At 43.8% G+C, this 23,932-nt stretch overlaps 1 protein-coding gene across 1 annotated transcript; it reads left to right on the forward strand.

Moving 5' to 3' along the window:
- The first annotated feature begins 6,708 nt into the window (after positions 1-6,708).
- On the forward strand, positions 6,709-13,812 carry LOC117443097 (E3 ubiquitin-protein ligase TRIM38-like). Its single transcript, XM_034079036.2, has 3 exons — positions 6,709-6,779; positions 10,393-10,629; positions 11,500-13,812. The coding sequence occupies exons 2-3, from the start codon at positions 10,395-10,397 to the stop codon at positions 12,990-12,992; spliced, it is 1,728 nt and encodes a 575-aa protein (XP_033934927.1). The 5' UTR covers positions 6,709-6,779; positions 10,393-10,394; the 3' UTR covers positions 12,993-13,812.
- Positions 13,813-23,932: the final 10,120 nt, after the last annotated feature.

Below are 23,932 nucleotides of genomic sequence, written 5' to 3' on the forward strand. Positions count from 1 at the left end.
AAATACCTGTAATTCTACTTCTCACTACTTGTGAACACAAATACCTGTACTTTCTACTTCTTACATGTTGAACTCAAATACCTGTACTTTCTACTTCTCACATGTTGAACTCAAATACCTGTACTTCTACTTCTCTCATGTTGAACTCAAATACCTGTACTTTCTACTTCTTACATGTTGAACACAAATACCTGTACTTTCTACTTCCTACATGTTGAACACAAATACCTGTACTTTCTACTTCTTACATGTTGAACTCAAATACCTGTACTTTCTACTTCTTACATGTTGAACTCAAATACCTGTACTTTCTACTTCTCACATGTTGAACTCAAATACCTGTACTTTCTACTTCTTACATATTGAACCCAAATACCTGTACTTTCTACTTCTTACATGTTGAACACAAATACCTGTACTTTCTACTTCTTACATGTTGAACACAAATACCTGTACTTTCTACTTCTTACATGTTGAACTCAAATACCTGTACTTTCTACTTCTTACATGTTGAACCCAAATACCTGTACTTTCTACTTCTCACATGTTGAACTCAAATACCTGTACTTTCTACTTCCTACATGTTGAACCCAAATACCTGTACTTTCTACTTCTTACATGTTGAACACAAATACCTGTACTTTCTACTTCTTACATGTTGAACTCAAATACCTGTACTTTCTACTTCTTACATGTTGAACCCAAATACCTGTACTTTCTACTTCTCACATGTTGAACACAAATACCTGTACTTTCTACTTCTCACATGTTGAACACAAATACCTGTACTTTCTACTTCTTACATGTTGAACTCAAATACCTGTACTTTCTACTTCTCACATGTTGAACACAAATACCTGTACTTTCTACTTCTCACATGTTGAACACAAATACCTGTACTTTCTACTTCTTACATGTTGAACTCAAATACCTGTACTTTCTACTTCTTACATGTTGAACTCAAATACCTGTACTTTCTACTTCTTACATGTTGAACTCAAATACCTGTACTTTCTACTTCTTACATGTAGAGTAAAGTACTGATACCAGAAAGATGTACTTAAGTACAGTAACAAAGTATTTGTTCTCTACTGCTTCCCACCTCTGGAAATATCTAATTGAACCAGAGTGTGTGCTGAACACCAGGTTCAGTCATTCCTTGCATTCGCACTGACCATCAGCATTGGATATTAATGAAGCCGACTCCTTGGGAAAGTTTCCAGTGCACAAAGAAAGGAGGAAATCACGCATTTGTGAAATGGAAAATCTTAGTTTGAACTGATATTATCCGAGAGAACGGCAGCATTAAGCTCGTGTCACACACACACACACACACACACACACACACACACACACACACACACACACACACACACACACCACACACACACACACACACACACACACACACACACACACACACACACACACACACACACACACACATCAGTAGGTTATACAGTCTGAGCTGTTCTGCTAAGCCACCCTAACAGCAGCTCTGTTGTGTGTCTGATTGAAGAAGCTACGGTCTATCTGCGCGCTGTGTCGATGCAGAGCGTGCAGCAGGCAGCGCGTGCAGCAGGGCCCTTCAGACGTCTGGGAAATAAGAGACAATGTTGATTCCGTCTCCAAGAAAGCAAGGCAGCATGTCGACTTCCTCTGGAGACTAAGCAGCTTTAACACCAGGTCTGTGGTTCACAAAACTGAGAGTTTACACGTTTAATAACCTCTCAGTAAAACAACATGACACACGGAGCAGGTCCTCAACCTGGGGCCTATGCTACGAAGCCGGTTCAACCTAGCCTGGATATGTTTGAGTTAGCCGGTTGGCCTAATCCAAAACATACGCGCTCTCGCTAAACGGTCCTACGACGCTGGTTATCAAGTGGATCGCTCAGCCAGCCGTGTCCTATCTAGTGAGGTGCGCGTTCACATGAAAGGGGTGGTATCTGGAGCATTCGACCAATCACAAACATGGAGAAGCGCACTGACAGCGCAGCGTCATACTTCCTGAATGAAAAGTGAACTTTAATACTAGTCAAAAATGAAGAAGTTAAACTTTAAACATCCATGACTCAAACACTTGATCAGGATCAAAGCCTCAGAGCTGCAGCTGCAAGGTGAACACAGCTGGAGCAGAACACGTGTTTGAATGCGTACATTAACAGGTTCATGATATCACTGCCCGTCTAAAACACGATCTGACTTTAGTTACATTTGTCTCGAGTGTTTCGTCAACTTATGTGTTGCTTAAAATAATACTTCTGCATCCAGTCTGTGACGCTGTGAGTGTTGCACGGCCAGATACGGCTCAGCTGACTCAGATCAGGAGATATGTGATACATTATGAAGTGATATGCCGCGGACTGTACTTAATGTACTCTGATCCGGTTACTTATGTCGTGGCCGATATGTAAGTAAGCTTTCTTAACGCTAATGTTATAATAGTCAGATTGCTCTGAAGATGGAGGTGATATTCTATTCATGTTCACGTTCACACAGTCGGTGATTTTTGTCGGCCGTCTTTCCTGCAACGGCAGTTTTTCTGTATTTCCTTTCTCCTGTAATATGACTTGATCGCTTTAAACTCCGCACACTGAGCTCTGATTGGTCAGCAGGCGGTGCTTTCACTGAGTTGAGCTCTTAGCCTGCAACCTAACCTGGTCCCGACCAGGTTAGCTGCTTAGCATAAGTTACCATGGAGATCTAGCCGCTAAAAAGAGAACCAGCTTCGTAGGACCGGAAAGCCGGAGTTTTCCCTGAATTTAGCCGCTAAGCGAAAATCCTGCTTCGCAGTATACCCCCCAGGACTTCATCTGTGACAACAACTCCAACACGTGGACAGGGCGACCAGGTGCTCACAGCCTTTAGCCGATGTCCTGCATTCGCCTGTTGCTTTTCTCCAGTTTGTTTCAATTGCTAATTGTCGGGTGCAGAGCTGAACGTGTGTTTAGAGTGTTGGAGATTTCACCTGATGTTTTTCTCTTTGAGTGTGTGATCACAATAATTGAGCTTTATGTGTACTTTTTCTTTTTTTAAGGATTTTTAGGACATGTTTCTTTCACAGAGAGACGGCATCCTTCATTTGACTCCCGTCTTCAACGCTCTCATTTAAGCCGTTTTTTTTTAGCCAAGGAAACACACAAGCAGAACTATCCAGAGAGGGCAAAAGTACACACTTCCTTTACTCGAGTAGAAGTACAGATACTCGTGTTTAAAAATACTCTGGTAAAAGTAGAAGTAAATCAGCTAAATGCAATGTAATGTAATGTAAAAGTACAGACATCCTTTAGTCAAGTAGAAGTACACACATCCTTTACTCGAGTAGAAGTACACACATCCTTTACTCAAGTAGAAGTACACACATCCTTTTCACACATCCTTTACTCGAGTAGAAGTACACACATCCTTTACTCGAGTAGAAGTACACACATCCTTTACTCGAGTAGAAGTACACACATCCTTTACTCGAGTAGAAGTACACACATCCTTTACTCGAGTAGAAGTACACACATCCTTTACTCGAGTAGAAGTACACACATCCTTTACTCAGGTAGAAGTACAGATACTCGTGTTTAAAAATACTCTGGTGAAAGTAGAAGTACTGACTAAACTTCTTTACTCAAGTCAAAGCAAAGAGGCTTTGAAGTGTCCTTCAGTAAAAAGTACCCATAGCTAGCAGCTGCTTTAAAGAGTACCTGACCTCCCTTTATATTAATAGAACAATAATGTCATTGTTAGCTAATGAATGTTTCCATGCCGACCAACGGCAACATGGCAACGTTTCCATTGGTCCCTCTTCTTTAGAGAAGACCAGGAAGTGATGGACACACGTCATGGATACGGCCATGTTAGTGTTAGCAACTGAAAGAAACTGTGAAAAACAAGCTATCACCATTAGCTACGTCAGATGTCAACCAATCAGCAGTGTACTTATGGGCGGAGGCGGAGGACGGCGATCTGCCAGAATATTTTGTCACATGGAGGTGAATACGTTTTGAAGCACCGAGACTCACGAGAAGCGCCTGGCCCGTAAAGAAAGTGTGGCTCTCCTGAAGCCAGCAGAGGCAGCGCGACCAGCGGCTGGGTTAATAAAGCGTTAGCCACACGGCGGCAGACTGTCAGCGAGCTCCTTTTTACAGACTCACAAACGGACAGGAGAATACTTACGGGCGAGAGTTACTCCATCGCTTCACTTAGTTCGTATGCTCCCTACAAATGGAACACACTTCCAGAAAACCGCACACACACACCATCACCTGTTCTTATACAAATCAAAGTATATATATATATATATATATATATGGGCTCTTACAGATTAACAAACATGAATGACTTTAGGATGATTTCAGTTTTGAGTATTGTGTACAAACTGTACGATGTGCAGACATGTCCATTGTGTATGTAAATGTCTTGGAGCATAAGTAATCTGAATGCTAAGCTAACCGTTGCTATCAGACATCCACACATCTGGCCTGAAGGAAAGATTATATTTGACTTCCTATTTCTCTGCTTTTTAACGACTGTTTTAAGTTGTATTTAAATGTCATGTATAATGTGTCTCTGTTGCGTTGGGTGTCCTTGTGTTTTTGGAAGACACTTTGTTTGACCTTAACATGTACATTGTGTCGATGGAATATGATATGAACATATTTGGTTTAGTGAATGTGTTTCTCCTCACCTCAGAGAAGGTACTTTCTGATCACAACAACACATGTCGTGTTATTGTGAGATCACAACATGATAAAGTTGCATGAAAACAACTCGTGATTTTCTCAGGGAGAATCCAGACGCTCTGAAACGTCTGCAGAGATGTTTTAATTTAATATAGTTCTTTATCTGTGATGGGATTTATGAAATGTAGTCGCTGCCTGGACAGAAACCAGCGTCTGACACACACGCACACACACACACACACACACACACACACACACACACACACACACACACACACACACACACACACACACACACGTAATTACTATAAATAAACGTGGAGACATTAAGAGTAAAGTCCGACTCTGACAGGACTTTTGAGGACAATTACTTTCAAATCTGATAAAATTACTAAAATGTTTTATAATGATCGAGGTGTGATCTTGTAAAATGATCTGTACCAAACAAACACATATGTTTCATTAAGTCTTTCAACATGTATTTATAGAACAGAATATCTTCATATCACAATATGGCATTTTAAACATTATTAAGCCTTAAAAGAATATTGTGCTTCCTGCTATTTGAATATTGCACTACACCATGTTGGGCTTTAAATCAAATGTACATTCATTGTGCAGCCTCATCTAATATATTATAATAGTATAACAGCTAAAAAAAACATTTGGCTGCATGGGAATTATACATTTAACGTTAAGCATCAATTATACTAGCTTACTTATAAGACTTTTACATGTATGTGTTTAAATTGCAGTATTAGTACTTAAAATACCTTTCAATTTCACCCATTACGGGTATTTTCTAAAGCAGCATCTCTCACATGGAGTGCCAGTGGGAATACTGGGCATGAGCACGACCGTGATAACCGAGGATCAGCGTAAACGAAGCGCCATCAGTCGCAGCAGAACGAAACAATGATTCATTCTCTTTATGTGTATTTCGGATGCTTTTAAGGTCTCCATGTGATGTGCGGAGGAAGGCCAGCATCCTCCTCCTCCTCCTCCTCCTCCTCCTCCTCCTCCATCAGCCTCCATTTTAAAACACCACCACAAACACTGAACATGCAAAAAACACGACCAATCACACGCACCTTATTCCGCGCGCACACACAGCTGCACACACACACACGCAATGATTACGAAGCGAATACATGGAATAAATATCGATGTTTAGAAACCGTGTTCGTGGTTTGTGCCAATGTGCGTAGTGAAGGGCAGGATGGGAGGAAAAAACGCCCCGCGGACGCACAATGAAAACACGCGCACACGCACCAAAACACACGTTACGGTAATGCGTTTAAAACACGTAATACACGTTTCAAAATGGTTTGTATAAATGTCATAATTGCAGCTTGTAATGGATGCAAAGCAGCTGTTGTTTTGAACAGCGCCCCCCTCTCAGCATCTCCATCTTTAACACGAATCAACACACACACACACATTTCAAGAACACACACTTCTAAGGATAATACAGATTACATGTGTGCTAAATCCCGCAGCTGAAGGCGTTCTTACCTGAAAACAAGCCGCTGGCTGTGGTGTGTGATGAGCCCCTCTCTCTCTGTGTGATGCAGAATAACACTGATGCTCTCTCTCCCTTTTCTCCCTCCCTCTCTCTCGAGTTTAATTCAGTTCGTGTCACTGACGCTGGGCTGACGTCACGGAGCTATTAGCATACAGTGATTCATAAATGGGAATCCAGCACTTTACAAACATACAAATTAAAAGATGTAAAAAAGTAAGTAATGATAGGCTACATATTGTTCTTACATTTCCCAAACATTTTCATATTTAAAAAAAAAATTAAATACATTGCTAAAAAATGTGAAATGAGTTTCCAAAATATTTGTTTTAACTTTTTTAATGTATTGGCTTGAATATAAATAATTGTATTTTTTTGTATTTAGGGCATTTTCATTTCAAAATATATTTAAAATGAATTTAAATGTAATGACTTTTTTTGTATTGAAAGTCTCCTAAAAAGACCGTTGGTCCTCACAAAGGGGGAATACAGGAATAGACACACCCAGGGAGAAGAGGTGTGTCCTGCATTGCGCTCAGATAGTTCAGTTGTGTTTCTGGCTCGCACCGCGCACACAACAGGTAAGCTTTGGTTTATTTTCTTCTAACGCTGTGTGTCATTTGTATTGGATTGTAACTGATAGGATGCAGCTGTTACGTAGTGTTACGTTCCCTGCTGTACAAAGGGAAGTAGCAACATGTAAAATAACCGGGAGAGAGAAAACTGATTTCTGAAGCCACAAGATGGTCTTTCAATAAAGAAAAGAAAAGGAGGCTCACCAGCCAATTTGCAAACTTACGACACAATCAAAAAAACGTTCACATACAGTAAAAGAAAGCAACGACAGTCAACCATAGCACTACTCAGAACTTCTACAAGCTGCACTTCTCACGTAGACAACAACAAGGACACTACACTGCTGCACCGATCATCCACTGCCACCCATGCAGCTCACGGGAGAAGGACGAGAGAGCCTGCAGCCTTCCTCAGGTCCTTTATGGAGGTTGGGGATTGGGAGCACCTGAGGGAGAGGCTGCACCTGGAGGGAGACAATCAGGGGGAGACACACACACACACACACACACACACACACACACACACACACACACGAGCACCCACTACGGCACGCAACATGTAGCCAAGAAGTAGATGAGATAGCTAAAACATGAGGTAAATGAATGGGCTACTGATACAACAGTACTTATAACGCCAAAGTGTTGTGACACAGGCAGTATGTTCTCTAATATTTATACTACAATAATATATATAGTCATATTTTGAAATGGGGCGTAATGCAATACTTTGACTTGTAACGGAGTACTCCTACACCAAGGTGTTTTTACTTACATGTCTTTCGTGTTTTTAGAAAATGAATGTCTCGAATTTTAAACATTTCTTTCTAAATATATAACATAAATATTAATAAAATAATATATATCAATAATCAATATTATCAATAATACACAATCCATACATTTTTTAATATGTTTGACTTTGTACTAATGTGATGCAGCGAGGTGGATCTATGTGCGTCAGCATGGGACCGGTGTAACTGGTTCAACTTCTTCTCGTGAATGTCTTTCATTGTTCAGCATTTATGAAACAATCCAGTCCACTCCTTTCACAAGTATGACTCTTTAAAGTAGAGACACTACGGACTGATATACACCCGAACATCAGCAGGAGAGGACTCTTTAAAGTAGAGACACTACATACTGATATACACCTGAACATCAGCAGGAGAGGACTCTTTAAAGTAGAGACACTACGTACTGATATACACCCGAACATCAGCAGGAGAGGACTCTTTAAAGTAGAGACACTACATACTGATTTACACCTGAACATCAGCAGGAGAGGACTCTTTAAAGTAGAGACACTACATACTGATATACACCTGAACATCAGCAGGAGAGGACTCTTTAAAGTAGAGACACTACATACTGATATACACCTGAACATCAGCAGCAGAGGACTCTTTAAAGTAGAGACACTTCATACTGATATACACCTGAATATCAGCAAGAGATGACTCTTTAAAGTAGAGACACTACATACTGATATACACCTGAACATCAGCAGGAGAGGACTCTTTAAAGTAGAGACACTACATACTGATATACACCTGAACATCAGCAGGAGAGGACTCTTTAAAGCAGAGACACTACATGCTGATATACACCTGAACATCAGCAGGAGAGGACTCTTTAAAGTAGAGACACTACATACTGATATGCACCTGAACATCAGCAGGAGATGACTCTTTAAAGCAGAGACACTACATGCTGATATACACCTGAACATCAGCAGGAGATGACTCTTTAAAGTAGAGACACTACATACTTATATACACCTGAACATCAGCAGGACAGGACTCTTTAAAGTAGAGACACTACATACTGATATACACCTGAACATCAGCAGGAGAGGACTCTTTAAAGTAGAGACACTACATACTGATATACACCTGCACATCAGCAGGAGAGGACTCTTTAAAGTAGAGACACTACATACTGATATACACCTGAACATCAGCAGGAGAGGACTCTTTAAAGTAGAGACACTACATACTGATATACACCTGAACATCAGCAGGAGAGGACTCTTTAAAGTAGAGACACTACATACTGATATACACCTGAACATCAGCAGGAGAGGACTCTTTAAAGTAGAGACACTACATACTGATATACACCTGAACATCAGCAGGAGAGGACTCTTTAAAGTAGAGACACTACATACTGATATACACCTGAACATCAGCAGGAGAGGACTCTTTAAAGTAGAGACACTACATACTGATATACACCTGAACATCAGCAGGAGAGGACTCTTTAAAGTAGAGACACTACATACTGATATACACCTGAACATCAGCAGGAGAGGACTCTTTAAAGTAGAGACACTACATACTGATATACACCTGAACATCAGCAGGAGAGGACTCTTTAAAGTAGAGACACTACATACTGATATACACCTGAACATCAGCAGGAGAGGACTCTTTAAAGTAGAGACACTACATACTGATATACACCTGAACATCAGCAGGAGAGGACTCTTTAAAGTAGAGACACTACATACTGATATACACCTGAAGCATGAGCAGGAGAGGACTCTTTAAAGTAGAGACACTACATACTGATATACACCTGAACATCAGCAGGAGAGGACTCTTTAAAGTAGAGACACTAACACCCTGATATACACCTGAACATCAGCAGGAGAGGACTCTTTAAAGTAGAGACACTACATCCTGATATACACCTGAACATCAGCAGGAGAGGACTCTTTAAAGTAGAGACACTACATACTGATATACACCTGAACATCAGCAGGAGAGGACTCTTTAAAGTAGAGACACTACATACTGATATACACCTGAACATCAGCAGGAGAGGACTCTTTAAAGTAGAGACACTACATACTGATATACACCTGAACATCAGCAGGAGAGGACTCTTTAAAGTAGAGACACTACATACTGATATACACCTGAACATCAGCAGGAGAGGACTCTTTAAAGTAGAGACACTACACACTGATATACACCTGAAGATGAGCAGGAGAGGACTCTTTAAAGTAGAGACACTACATACTGATATACACCTGAACATCAGCAGGAGAGGACTCTTTAAAGTAGAGACACTACATACTGATATACACCTGAACATCAGCAGGAGAGGACTCTTTAAAGTAGAGACACTACATACTGATATACACCTGAACATCAGCAGGAGAGGACTCTTTAAAGTAGAGACACTACATACGTATATACACCTGAACATCAGCAGGAGAGGACTCTTTAAAGTAGAGACACTACATACTGATATACACCTGAACATCAGCAGGAGAGGACTCTTTAAAGTAGAGACACTACATACTGATATACACCTGAACATCAGCTGGAGAGGACTCTTTAAAGTAGAGACACTACATACTGATATACACCTGAAGATGAGCATCATGTGTCTTCTTCAATAAATATGGTTCTGAAATACACCATTACATCTATGTTTGCTTTTGGTACTTTATGTATGCCAATAATATACTATACTATAATCACTTAAGTTAGATGAATGAATGCAGTAATTTTACTTGTAACAGAGTATTTTGGGTAATTTAGCATTACTTTTACTGAAGAAGAACCTTTTTACAATTTCCTCCACCCTCTCCTCTGTCTCCTCCGTTCAGAAATGGCCTCTGCAAACATTTCAGAGGAGTTTCTGTGCTCCATCTGTTTGGATGTTTTCACGGAGCCTGTTTCCACTCCCTGTGGACACAACTACTGCCGGGCCTGCATCAGCCGCTACTGGAGCTCCAGGGCCATCATCCAGTGTCCGCTGTGCCAAGAAACCTTCCTCACAGCCCCCAAACTGAGAGTCAACACCGCGTTCAGAGACATGTTGGAGAAGAAGACCAAACAAGCAGGTGACTCAAATTCCAGAACGTCTTTTCTTAATTTTGGAAACATTTCTTTTTTTATATTAATAAAAAGAAAAGCACAAGGTCTTTAAACAGTCAGGATTTGCAAAAAGGTCACCTATTATGCAAATGGTACTTTTTGATGTATTTAAAGTAACATAAATATGGTGTTTCAGGAGGAGACTCACAAAGTGTCAGAATATAAAACCCTCTCTCTTTTCCTCCGTACCCAAATCTCTAAAAACGGGGAACAACGGAGCGGATCCAGATTTGCGTCCGATATGACGTAATATCTGAAATGCGGCTTTACACCCACGGCCCTATCAGAAATGTTGCTGTCAGAAACAAAGTGTTTTGGAAGTAATATGGTCTGTGTTTACATTAGCATCGCTAACACTCAGAGCTAACCTGTACTGGAGAGAGCATGTGTAAAGAAGCAGGAAATCAAAAGGAACTCACCTGGTGGTAAACCTGAGAGAGAAAGCCTTCGAGCTCCACACTGTTTCAGAAGTAATCCTTGATGTGGTTTGGAACATAATATAACATTTAATCACTGCAGCATTTCGCTGAGTTTCTGCTCGTCTCTGCAGCTCTGCTGCATGCACGCTCCAAACGGGCGTGGCCACGGCAGCTCGGGTTACAGTTGAAGAGCCAGACCCAGAATCAGCACGTTACTAACAGGGCTTGAACAGAGGGAGAAGAGGCGATGGGTGATCTGTTTGGTATTTTGAGCAAAACACTTCATAGACATGTTTTGCATAGATATGGCCCTATAATATAATTTTCCAATATATCATAATAGGTGAGCTTTAATATAAAAAAGGAAACCTTATGAAACATTTAAAATATGAAAAAATAATCTTTAATTTTCTAAAGCAGGTGAGGATGGAGGATCCCCGGCCGGGCCTGGAGACGTGCCCTGTGACCTCTGCCAGGGGAATAGGAGGCGTAAGGCTGTGAAATCCTGCCTGGTTTGTTCGGCCTCTTACTGCGACGCTCACCTGAAGCCCCATCGCACCGTGCAGAAGTTAAAGTGGCACCAGCTGATCAACCCCGTGGATTCCCTCGAGGAAAGGGTCTGCAGGAAGCACAACAAAGTGATGGAGTCTTTCTGCAAGATAGACCAGTGCTGCGTTTGTTCCGTGTGCCTGAAGGAAGACCATGTGGGGCATGACGTCGTCTCTTTGGAGGAAGAGTTTAAGGCGAGGAAAACTATGTTGCAGCGTGCAAACACATCTATGGCCAACGCTATGAACGATAAATGCAACACGGTTGTAACGGTGGAAAACTTGATGGCGCAAAGTAGGCAGAAGCTGGAGGAAACTAAGGTGAAAGCGAACCAGGCCTTCTATGGTTTGGTTGCCGCGATTCTCAGAAAAAGAGCTAAGCTGATGGAGGTTTTGGAGGAGAAGCAGGGAGCTGCAGAGCAACGGGATAAAGCACTACAGAGACAGCTAAGGCTGGAGATCGCAGAACTCCTTATGACGAGTGTGAAGATGGAAGAGGTTTTAAAGACAGAGGACGAATTTCGACTCCTGAAGAACCTACCATCCATCCCCTCTGCAACACACACAAGGCATCGCTATTCAGAACGCCAAAGTCTCCTGCAATTAGAGGAAGTCTTGAGAGCGGTGGTTAAAATCGAGGAGACGCTCAACGAACACATGGACAAGATTATCAGAGAGGTCCTTCAGAGGGATACGGAAGAGGAGGCCTTCGAAGAACAGCAAACCCTGTTTGACGATGAACTTGGTAAGATCCAGGAGCAACATGCAGTAAAAGTGACTTTGGATCCCAACACAGCTCACCCGTCCCTTATCGTCTCTGAGGACGCGACACAAGTTTGGGATGGAGTCTTCAAGAGGAACATCAGCGACAACCCTAAAAGGTTCGACTCGCTCCATTTCGTCCTTGGGAATGAGGGGTTTTCCTCCGGGAAAATCTACTACGAAGTATCCCTTGAAGGACTGACTGGATGGGAAGTGGGAGTGGTGAGAGAGTCCATCAACAGGAAGGGTGTCAACTCGTCGCTTACTCCAGAAAACGGATGCTGGACGTTGGGATTGTATTGGGGACGATGCCAGGCTAACTCCAATCCTCCGGTCCACTTCCCTTCGATTAAAAAGCTCCAGAAGGTCGGGGTGTTTGTGGATTTGGAAGAAAGGTTTGTCTCTTTCTACAACGTGGACATGAGGGCTCAGATCTACTCGTTTACAGGGTGCGTCTTTGGAGGTGCATCATTTCTGAGTAAAATACTAGTGTTTGGGGAGAGGACCAGGATCTACCCGTTGTTCCGACCCAGTCCTGAGGAAGGGAGGAGGAGGGCTCCTTTACGGATCATTAATGTCAGATACACAAAAAGAAAGTAGAGCATCCTACTCGGACAAGATCCTGGGGTTTGTTATGATGGCGGAGGATCTTAAAATGAGATTAACCTTTTTCTTTGATATGTGGACGCTGCAGCAAATGTAAAGTAGAATAAAGTACTGAATGGATATTTTTGTATTTCTAAACTTATTCTTTTCCAGGTTAAAACAAAAACAGAAAAAACAACAACTTTATGTTAAGGAAAAAATGCACATACAGATGTAGCGCTTCATTTCAGACAGTTTGAAACGCGAGGGCCGTGATTGGTACGTGATCTGCCCTCGCTCAAGGGAAAACCTCCAGCTTGACTTGAGACCTCCCCCGTGATAAATAAATGTAATTATAATGAAGCCAGCTGCAATGGATCATTGATCCACCAGGGGGTGCAGTGGGGTTCCACACTGGAGCTCATGTGAAATAAAGTCAGATACAGTACGCTGGATGTACAGCGGAACTTTGTTAAGATCCATATGTCACGGATATCATACTCTCTGCTAAATAAGAGACATGTAATCATTTACAAAACATCACCATGTTGTTATTTAACAAAATAATGTTGCTTAGTCGAAAAAAACGAACGGGAGGAAATGCAGCCCGGCTCTCGATTTTTAATCCTAATTTAATCTTCATCTTCGCCACGATCATTTATGTTTATGTTCGCCGAATTGACATGAAATCACTGACACATATGAATATACTGTATTCAACTTCATTACAAATGTTATTAACGTGCCTAAACTCAGTAATTCACTAAACATATTTATATTTTAAGGGTGTTATTTTCCCCATAAGGAACAAGTCGCTGCAAATTATCCCACTTATTACACGGCCACATTCTCAACAAAGTCACGACATGACTCCCGATATTAATTGAAATGCTTTTATGGATTTAGAAAATGTTTTTATTGATTTAAAAAATAGTTGTATGTATTGATTTAAATGTACATGCATCCGCTAAGAAAAATAGTCCGTTGTTACCGTTTTTTAAACAGTCTGAATGAAACGGCAGCTCTGTGTATTTACACAACTAATGGCCCATCAACCACAGCTCTCTCCCCCCCCCTGATCTTTCTTCTCCAGCAGCTAATTAACTGTAGGTTACTCTGAGTGACAAGCTTACAGTTAGTGACATAACAACACCATAAAAGCTGGTGGGTTGAAAGCCTCTATGGTTGAAAGCAATACAGGAGGTAAAAAGAACTAGAATAATTGTGATTTATTTATTGTGGCTTTTATGTTTTTAGGTATAAAATGTTATATAATTCAGGCTTATAATTCACCCTTCTCTAAAAGCCTTCAACAATGAAAATATTCATAGTAATTTAATAAATCCTTCCAACACACATTGTAAAAAATAGCCTACTGTAAGTTAAGAAATCATTCCAATATGTACATCTTCTGATGTAAAAACAATAACATTATAAATAGTAACATAGCTGAACATGGTATTGCACATTTAGCTTTGAGTGTTACTGACCTGAGATGTTTTTATCACATGAATTAAGGTGACCGAGACTTTTTAACATAGACAGAGCACAACTGAAACATAACACCTGAAACGATGTAACAACATAATACACTTTTTGGGGATGCAGCTTGGGATGTGAGGAGTGAGGGACACGGCTTAGAACGGGCGTGTCATCTACTGTCCTGGAGAGTGTGTGCACCAGTCTGCCTTGATCTATGAATTCATATCCGTGACACTCACTACTGCCCACAGCTGTTTTATAGAAGGAAAACCTCCTTCACTTCATGAAAGTGTTTTAACCACACACACCTCTAGACACACACACACACACACACACACACACACACACACACACACACACACACACACACACACACAATTGACATGAAATCACTGACAAATATGAATATACTGTATTCAACTTCATTAAAACGTTATTAACGCGCCTAAAACACAACTGAAAGTCCATGAAACTTGTCTTTCTGTATTTGTGAATAAAGCGCCATCTCCTGGTTAAAACCTGAAATTGAAAATCTGGCAACGCCCTCTTGAAAAATAGTGGGAGGGCTTAACATTCCTCGATACTGGTCTTAGGCAGGTCGTAGGCAGGAAGCTGTAAACTGGAGTCTGAAATGAGGTGCTACATCTGTATGGCAAAACATCATAATTACATGTATGTGCTAATACTACCTTAAATATTGTGATCATTATTACTTTCTATAGTTTCTTATTTTTACGACATTTTGCGCACCTTTATTGTGTCACATTAAAATGTGCTGTTTATTTGGGGATTTTATTGAGACTGTACTTTATGCAATGTTGAATGCCTAAACACACTGTTGCTCATGTAACACAGTATATAACTCATTGTACACTTTTGATCTATTGTTTTCCTTTCTGATGTTGTGGTGATTTTTGAGAAATCTCTGAAGGTATCATTTATTTTGGGGTTTATTAAGTTATATCTTATCCTAAAGAATAATCAATAATGTTCCTCAGCTAAATTTTATTTGGCTTCTTTAGTCATACTCATGTTTTGGTATCGTTTGCCATTTTCTTCGGCTGTTAAGATTCACTTTTAATTGTTGTTATATCAAAATGAAATATAGTTGTAATGATATATTTGTTTTCTGAAATGGATGCAGTTTTTGTCTTTGGTCACTTGAGGGCAGTGCACACACAATAATGGTATTCTGCTAAACTCCTAATAATAAACAAATACACAAGTTACTGTGCACAAAACAGGAGATACATATTATTATTCGAAAGACAGTAATTGTAATGTCTTCATACAAGTTGGGTTATATTTAGTGTCCACAAGAAAAACACAACATTACCACAAAAAAATGTGGTAATGTTGTGTGTGAGCCTCTCTCTCTCTCTCCCTAATTTAATTCAGTTTGTGTCACTGACCCTCTGCTGACGTCACAAAGCTATTAACATACAGTGATTCATAAATAAGAATATAGCACTTTACAACAATACAAATTAAAAGATGTATAAAAGTAAGTAATGATAGGCTACATATTGTTCTCACATTACCCAAACATTTCCATTTTTTTTTTAATGTAAAAAATGAAATTGGCTTGAAAATGTAAAAAAAAATGCTTTTTCTTTAAATTAGAAAATTGCATATATATTTTTTTTATATTGTCATGCATTTAAATAATTAAAAATCAACAAATTAAATAAAAATTCGAAATGTAATGTCGTGAATGTAAAACAAAAAATTACGACCTGTTGAGAGCTTCATAGTATGAAGTAAATACTTAAAACGAAAGTTAGTTATAATCAAATATAATCAATTATATTCTTGTATAACCCACAATGAAAATGCTTCATATTTTAGGTTTTTCTATATTTACAGCATAAACAAAACAAAGTGGTTTGTTAAGTTGAGTGTAAGGCCTTTGATTTATGCCCTAATCTCTGATAAGAGAGTAGGCAGTTCTTCCCTCTCCTCTCACAGCAGGGAGGGGGGCTCCGGACTTAAGCAGAAACACATGGAGGCCTCAAAAAGGTGGTTATGTCATAGTCATAGAATATGTCCAGTCATGTTTTGTTTTACACAAACTTGGGAAGGTGTGTCTTATGCCAGAGCCAATAGAATATGTTGGTTGGGTATAGAGGAGGTGTTTGTGGGTTTTCTATCCGGTTTTTTGAGCATAAAAAGACTGGCTTTTTTGGATTTCGTCGGGGAGAGGGGGGGGAACCCCTGGTATACTCTCTCCCGGTAGGCTCTGTTTTTGAGAGCTGGGTTAATAGCTCTCGGTAAGGTTCTCTCAAACTGGGTGAATATCTCTTGCATTTCTTGGTTGGAATGAATGAGGGAATTGCTTTGAATGCTGAGTGAATTGATTTGAATGCTGCATGGAATGATTTTATGGAAGAGGGATTTTGATGGTTTAGTGAAACCTGCCCACGTGAGGAAATCCCTCCGAATCATTGCGGGATTTTGATGGTTTAGTGACACCTGCCCACGTGAGGAAATCCCTCCGAATCATTGCGGGATTTTGATGGTTTAGTGAAACCTGCCCACGTGAGGAAATCCCTCCGAATCATTGCGGGATTTTGATGGTTTAGTGACACCTGCCCACGTGAGGAAATCCCTCCGAATCATTGCGGGATTTTGATGGTTTAGTGAAACCTGCCCACGTGAGGAAATCCCTCCGAATCATTGCGGGATTTTGATGGTTTAGTGAAACCTGCCCACGTGAGGAAATCCCTCCGAATCATTGCGGGATTTTGATGGTTTAGTGAAACCTGCCCACGTGAGGAAATCCCTCCGAATCATTGCGGGATTTTGATGGTTTAGTGAAACCTGCCCACGTGAGGAAATCCCTCCGAATCATTGCGGGATTTTGATGGTTTAGTGAAACCTGCCCACGTGAGGAAATCCCTCCGAATCATTGCGGGATTTTGATGGTTTAGTGACACCTGCCCACGTGAGGAAATCCCTCCGAATCATTGTGGGATTTTGAATGGGTTTTTATTATCACCAGTCTTTGTATGAGAGAATGTCACAACTGAATTGTCCAGGTAAAGGGAAACATTTTGGTAATAAATGTAAGACTGTGAATTAAAGTTTCATATGTGAACATGATCACAGCATCATTTTTGTGTGTTGTTTAGTATAATTATAATGTTGTAAAGAGAGAAGGTAAAAACCCTGTATTAGTTTGGACCTATTTTTCTTCAAATAAACTGATCCCACCTTTTGGACTGGGACAACTTAAAGGACACCTGTGCTCTCCTCTCCTGCTTCAAAGGTAAGATTGCACCCTGCCACACACACATGTTTAGGTAGGAACACACCCCATTTACTGATACCAAAGTCCTTCGGGATCGCTTAAACAGATTAAAAAGAGTTGTCTGAATTGAAACAGCAGTTAATTGAACCTGGTTCTTCGGGGAGTTAATAGAGGTGAGATCTTGCTGACGTTTGGTGGATCTGAGCCAAGCAGTAAACTCACATAGACTCAGTAACTTCGGTCGGGTCAATTAGTGAGGTCAGAGTAATTTACCGGAATAAATTAATCGGGGCCTCACCTAGAACTCTAAACAGACCGTATTTAATTTAATAACATTCTAAAATATTATTTAATAGTTGCATTTATTAATAATAAATACCATTTAATAATTACGTAATTCAATTTAAATTTAAATGTTTCAATATTGTATTTTGTTAAGATAAATTATATTAAAAAAAAATCAACATCTTGAATGGTACAACCTTTCCATGTTTCCCCAAATAGATTAGAAGATGAAGTTGGTCCTCGTTAAGGTAGAATTACAGGCATTACATTACATTACATTGCATTTAGCTGACGCTTTTATCCAAAGCGGCTTACAATAAGTGCGTTCGACCAACAAGATACAAATTTAAGAAAACAGAATCATAAAGTACATCAGGTTTCAAAGAGCTAAACATTTCAAGTGCTACTCAATTGGCTTTAGGTAAGCCAGTCCTTTATTAGTATATAAGTGCTCTGTTAGCAGTTATATTGCTCGAAGTGGAGTCGAAAGAGATGAGTGTTCAGTCTGCGCCGGAAGATGTGTATGCTTTCTGCTGTCCTGGGGCCTCATTTATAACGCCGTGCGTAGGATTCACGTGGGAAGGTTGCTTACGTAGTAGGAATCCAAAAAATAGGTACAGAAATGTTCCGACATTTTCCGATTCAACAAACATTGCGTACCGGCGAGGAAAGTGCGTACGGCACTTCCTACGCCGGTTTCCCTTTATAAATCACAATCGACTTGATATGCGGTGCAGCTTTTGCGGGCTTCACGTAACGCCTATATTTGCCTATAAATAGTCAAAGAAAAGCCCATTCATTCATTCATTCATTCATTCTGACTGACTGCGTGAAGGAGATCGCAGGAAATGACGACAGAACAGCTTAAAGACATCTCACACCGTGTCAGATTTTGGTTATTTTGGGGAGGTCGAGATAAATCATATTGTTTGGTGGATGCCGTTTGAACCAGAGTAGCAGCATGGAGGTCGGATCGTCACCAAAATGAATAAATAAGTGGTCCGAAAAAGGTTAATGACAAAAAAAATACACATAGCCTTCCTCAGGCAGTGTGTTTGTACCGGGGACAGGAGACCCCCCCCCCTTGATGAGAGACTGTAAGAAATGATCGGAGAATCCCTCCGGAGTGGAGTCATGACGACTGGATCTGAATTATGTTTTTGTATTTGGTGGTTTGTGTCACAGCTGTCGATCAGCTGTGCGATCAGCTGTGCGCAGCGTCTCCACTGCAGCCTTTGCATCTCAACCCCCCCCCCCCCCCCCCCAGCAACTCGATATCCACCAGTTAAAGGAAATACAACTAATGTGTTGTGTTATATTCGCTGTACAATTTACCACATATGGTGTTCTTAGCTTCCAGACCTCCTGTGTTTTACGAGCGACTTATCAAGTCTTAGCAAACGGCATAAAAGACAATTAAACATGATAGTGTAGTGCCAGGAAAAGGGAGTCGGAGGCGGTGTATTAAGAACAGAGTTCCAATCTTTATTATCCATTAATCACAGAGAGGTTATCACATCAACTGCTCTGCTTGACGAGCTAGCAGGAATGGGAGCTAACGCTACAGGTGTTCCCACTAAAGGGTCCGTGTGGCAACACAGTACGAGAGGTGAATTATGTCCCATAACGTGTCACCACACAAGCCCCCCCAGAATTCACGTGTAAACAAAATCCGTATGGCGGGGAGGAACAATCCGCCTGCCCCCACGAGACCTGCGCACCGGAGTCGGTACAACGACCTCCGCCCGTGCGGCCCCTGACAGAGGAGGGACCGGAACAACAGGTCCACACTCCCTGACAGGAATCAAAGCCGGGGGTCGGCCCCGTCTCGGCGGCCGAGCCAGCACCACCGGCCGGTCCGCGTCCAAGTGAGCAGCCTTCACCCGGTCAACCGAGACGTGCTCAGCCTTACCGCCCATGTCGACCACCAGGTGTTTTTCACCGTGTTCCAAAACCCAGAAAGGTCCGTCGTAAGGGGGCTGCAGGGGGCCTCTGTGTGCGTCGTGACGGATGAAGACGTGCCCAGCTGAGCGTAGCTCCGCGGGAACTTGAGACCCTGGCGCACCGTGCTGAGTAGTCGGGACTGGAGCGAAAGCCTCCGCCGCGTCATGCAGAAAAACTCGCTGAGCCGTGGCAGACCAGGGAGCTGACGCATTTGGGAGGAAATCCCCCGGAACTCTCAGCGGCTGACCGTAGACCATCTCCGCTGTAGAACACTGCAGATCTTCCTTAGGTGCGGTCCTCAGGCCCAGCATCACCCAGGGCAGCTTGTCGACCCAGTTACCGTCCGTAAGGCCGGCCTTGAGGGACGCCTTGAGGGCCGCCTTCATGGAGCGATGAAAGTGCTCGCAGAGGCCGTTAGCCTGAGGGTGGTAAGCGGTAGTCCTGTGCAGCTTGACCCCCAAAGCGTTCCAGAGCTCGGACGTGAACTGAGAGCCCCTGTCTGAGGAAATGTCTGACGGGGTGCCAAAACGACACACCCACGTTGCAATGAAGGCCCGGGCAACGTCTGCGGCTGATGTCGAAACGAGCGGAACCGCCTCCGGCCAACGGGTCGTTCTGTCCACCATGGTGAGGAGGTAGGAAAACCCCTGAGAGGAAGGCAACGGACCAACCAGGTCAATGTCGACGTGATCAAACCTCCTCTCAGGCACCAGGAAACGCTCCAACGGGGCCTTCGTGTGGCGGTGCACCTTAGCACGTTGACAAGCCACGCACTCCCTGGCCCAAGTCCTCACGTCCCTTTTCAGTCCTTGCCAAACGAACTTCGCCGCTACCAAACGTACCGAAGGTTTAACGCCGGGGTGTGACAGGCCGTGCACCGCCTCGAACGAAGGACGCCTCCAGCTGGCAGGGACGACAGGCCCGTAGAGACGTCACACAGGAGAGTAATGCCCGCGTCGCCGAACACCACGTCCTCCAAGCAGCCGCGCCCTCCACCTTCAGAGCCTGGACGCCGGGATCTGTGACCTGGTCCGCCGCCATGCGAGTATAGTCCAGGCCCAACTGGACGGCACCGATGACGACCCTGGAGAGGCAATCAGCAACCAGGTTCGACTTGCCAGCCACGTGCTTAATGTCCGTAGTGAACTCTGATATGTAGGACAGCTGCCACTGCTGACGTGCCGACCAAGGCTCCAACACTTTTGACATGGGGAAGGTGAGCGGTTTGTGGTCGACAAACGCCGTAAACTCACGGCCTTCCAGCATGAAACGGAAGTGCCGCACGGCCAAATAAAGTCCGAGGAGCTCCCGGTCAAAGGCGCTGTATTTGCGTTGTCTAGGCGTCAGCTGGCGGCTGAAAAAGGCGAGTGGCTGCCAAGCGCCCTCCACCCACTGCTCGTGCACTGCACCGACCGCGTAGTCCGACGCGTCCGTGGTGATGGAGATGGGAGCCGTAGATGATGGGTGTGCCAGCAAAGCCACCTGAGCCAACGCGGTCTTGACCTCAGCAAAAGCGCCGTCCGCCTCTGCTGTCCAGTCGATCTCGTGGACGGGGGTCTTGCCTTTCAACGCTTCATACAGCGGCCGCATGATGTGTGCGGCCCGGGCGATGAAACGGTGGTAGAAAGTCACCATCCCCAGAAACTCACGGAGCGACTGGGCTGTGAGCGGGCGAGGAAAAGCCGCAACAGCCTCCACCTTCGCTGGCAGAGGTGTCGCACCGCCCTTGGTGACGCGGTGCCCCAGGAAATCGATGTCCGACACCCCGAACTGGCACTTTGCAGGATTGATGATTAATCCGTGTTCGTTGAGCCGTGTGAAAAGGGCTCGGAGGTGGGACAGGTGCTCCTGCACTGAAGCGCTGGCGACGAGTATGTCGTCGAGGTAGACAAACACAAACGGCGGGTCCCGCAGCACCGAATCCATCAGGCGCTGGAACGTCTGAGCGGCATTCTTGAGTCCAAAAGGCATCCGCAGGAACTCAAAAAGTCCAAAAGGCGTTATCACTGCTGTCTTGGGAATGTCCAGGGCGTGCATGGGCACCTGGTGGTATCCACGCACCAGGTCCACCTTGGAAAATACCCCCGTACCGGCCAGATGCGCCGAAAAGTCCTGAATGTGCGGCACCGGATAGCGGTCAGGCGTAGTGGCGTCGTTGAGTCGGCGGTAATCCCCGCACGGCCGTAACCCGCCGTTCGGTTTGGGAACGACGTGGGAAGCCCAAGGACTGTCAGAGCGGCGGACAATGCCCAGGCGCTCCATGGTTGCGAACTCCGCCCTCGCTACAGCCAGCTTAGAAGGGTTCAACCGCCGGGCCCTGCATGGCGTAGACAGGAGGCCCCCCGGTAGTGACGTGGTGTTCCACGCCATGCTTAGTGGTAACCGCAGAGAAGGTGGGCAGCGACAGGTCTGGAAACTCGGCCAACAGTCTGAGAAACGTGTCTGCCCCTGACAGCGAGCCTGACAGCCCGTCGTACGCTGCGCTGCCAAGTGTGCACACGATGGAAGAAAATGTTAAGGCATCAACCAAACGCCTATTCTTAACGTCCACTAAGAGTCCATGAGCACACAAAAAATCCGCTCCGAGGAGGGGAAAAGAAATGTCCGCTGTCACAAAATCCCAGCTGAAACGCTGTCCTCCGATGCACAGACACATAGGCCTCACGGCGTACGTGCGAATGGGACCGCCGTTAGCCGTCGTCAATCGCTGTTTCTGCCCCCCACGGGCGACGTCTTCACTCGACGCTGGAACTACGCTCCGTTGAGCGCCCGTGTCACACAGAAACAGGCTCCCCAAAACGCTGTCGCTGACGAAGAGGAGCCTGCACGTGCCGCCGACGCTCAGGGCCACTACTGAGCGCCGGCCCCTCCGTTTCCCGGGGGTTTGTAGCTGCACGGAGCGATGCATCTCTTCGCCCTTGTCCCGAAACGTGCGTGGTAAACGCACTCTCCGGCGTCTCCGCGCCGGCTCGCCACAGCCGTGTCCGGCCCCCGCCACGCTTTCTTGACTGCAGGTGGGCCGCTGAGCGTCGCGGCTAACGTCTCTGCACCGGGCTGTTGTGTAGCCAGGACAAAACGATCTGCTTCCTGAGCCAAAGCACGCGGCTCCGTGACAGGCGTGTTGGCCAGCGCCGTCTGGACCCGGGGAGGCAAGTGACGCAGGAAAATCTCCGTGAATAAAATCCGGGGATCCTCCCCCCCTAGCAGATTTAGCATTTTCTCCATTAGCTGGGATGGCTTGCTGTCTCCCAGGCCTTGAATGTCAAGTAACTGGCGGGCCCTCTCCTTAGCAGATAAGCTAAATGTCTTAAGGAGAAGGGCCTTAATCGCCTCATATTTGCCATGATGTGGGGGGGCTGCGATGAATCCCACCAACCTGGACGACGTAGAGCTGCCCAGCGCTGCTACCACATGGTAGTATTTCAGGTCCCCGTCACGGACCTGTCGGCAGGCGAAGTGCGCCTCCACATGTGCGAACCATGCCTCCGCGGTGTGCTCCCAGAATTCCGGCAGCTTTACGAACACATCGCGTTCAGCCATGCTCGTTAATTTCCCGGGAAACTTTCTCGGAAACGTCGGGGTCACCAGTGTAGTGCCAGGAAAAGTGAGTCGGAGGCGGTGTATTAAGAACAGAGTTCCAATCTTTATTATCCATTAATCACAGAGAGGTTAACCCATCGTCTGCTCTGCTTGACGAGCTAGCAGGAATGGGAGCTGACGCTACAGGTGTTCCCACTAAAGGGTCCGTGTGGCAACACAGTACGAGAGGTGAATTATGTCCAATAACGTGTCACCACCATAGTATATAAAACCATGCTCGTATCTACAACCTATAGAAATGCAAAACGGCGTCAGTTTAGACGTAATTCTGTCCTCCTGCTTACCGCATCATTTATGAGAAAACATTTCATTACATTAACACAACATATTTGAGGTGGTTTTAAATAACATATCCGTATTTATTTATTTCTCCAAGTTATGTTTTTGTGTGCAC

This window comes from Pseudochaenichthys georgianus, unplaced genomic scaffold (assembly GCF_902827115.2).
Source record: "Pseudochaenichthys georgianus unplaced genomic scaffold, fPseGeo1.2 scaffold_535_arrow_ctg1, whole genome shotgun sequence".
In the NCBI taxonomy this organism is placed as follows: domain Eukaryota; kingdom Metazoa; phylum Chordata; class Actinopteri; order Perciformes; family Channichthyidae; genus Pseudochaenichthys; species Pseudochaenichthys georgianus.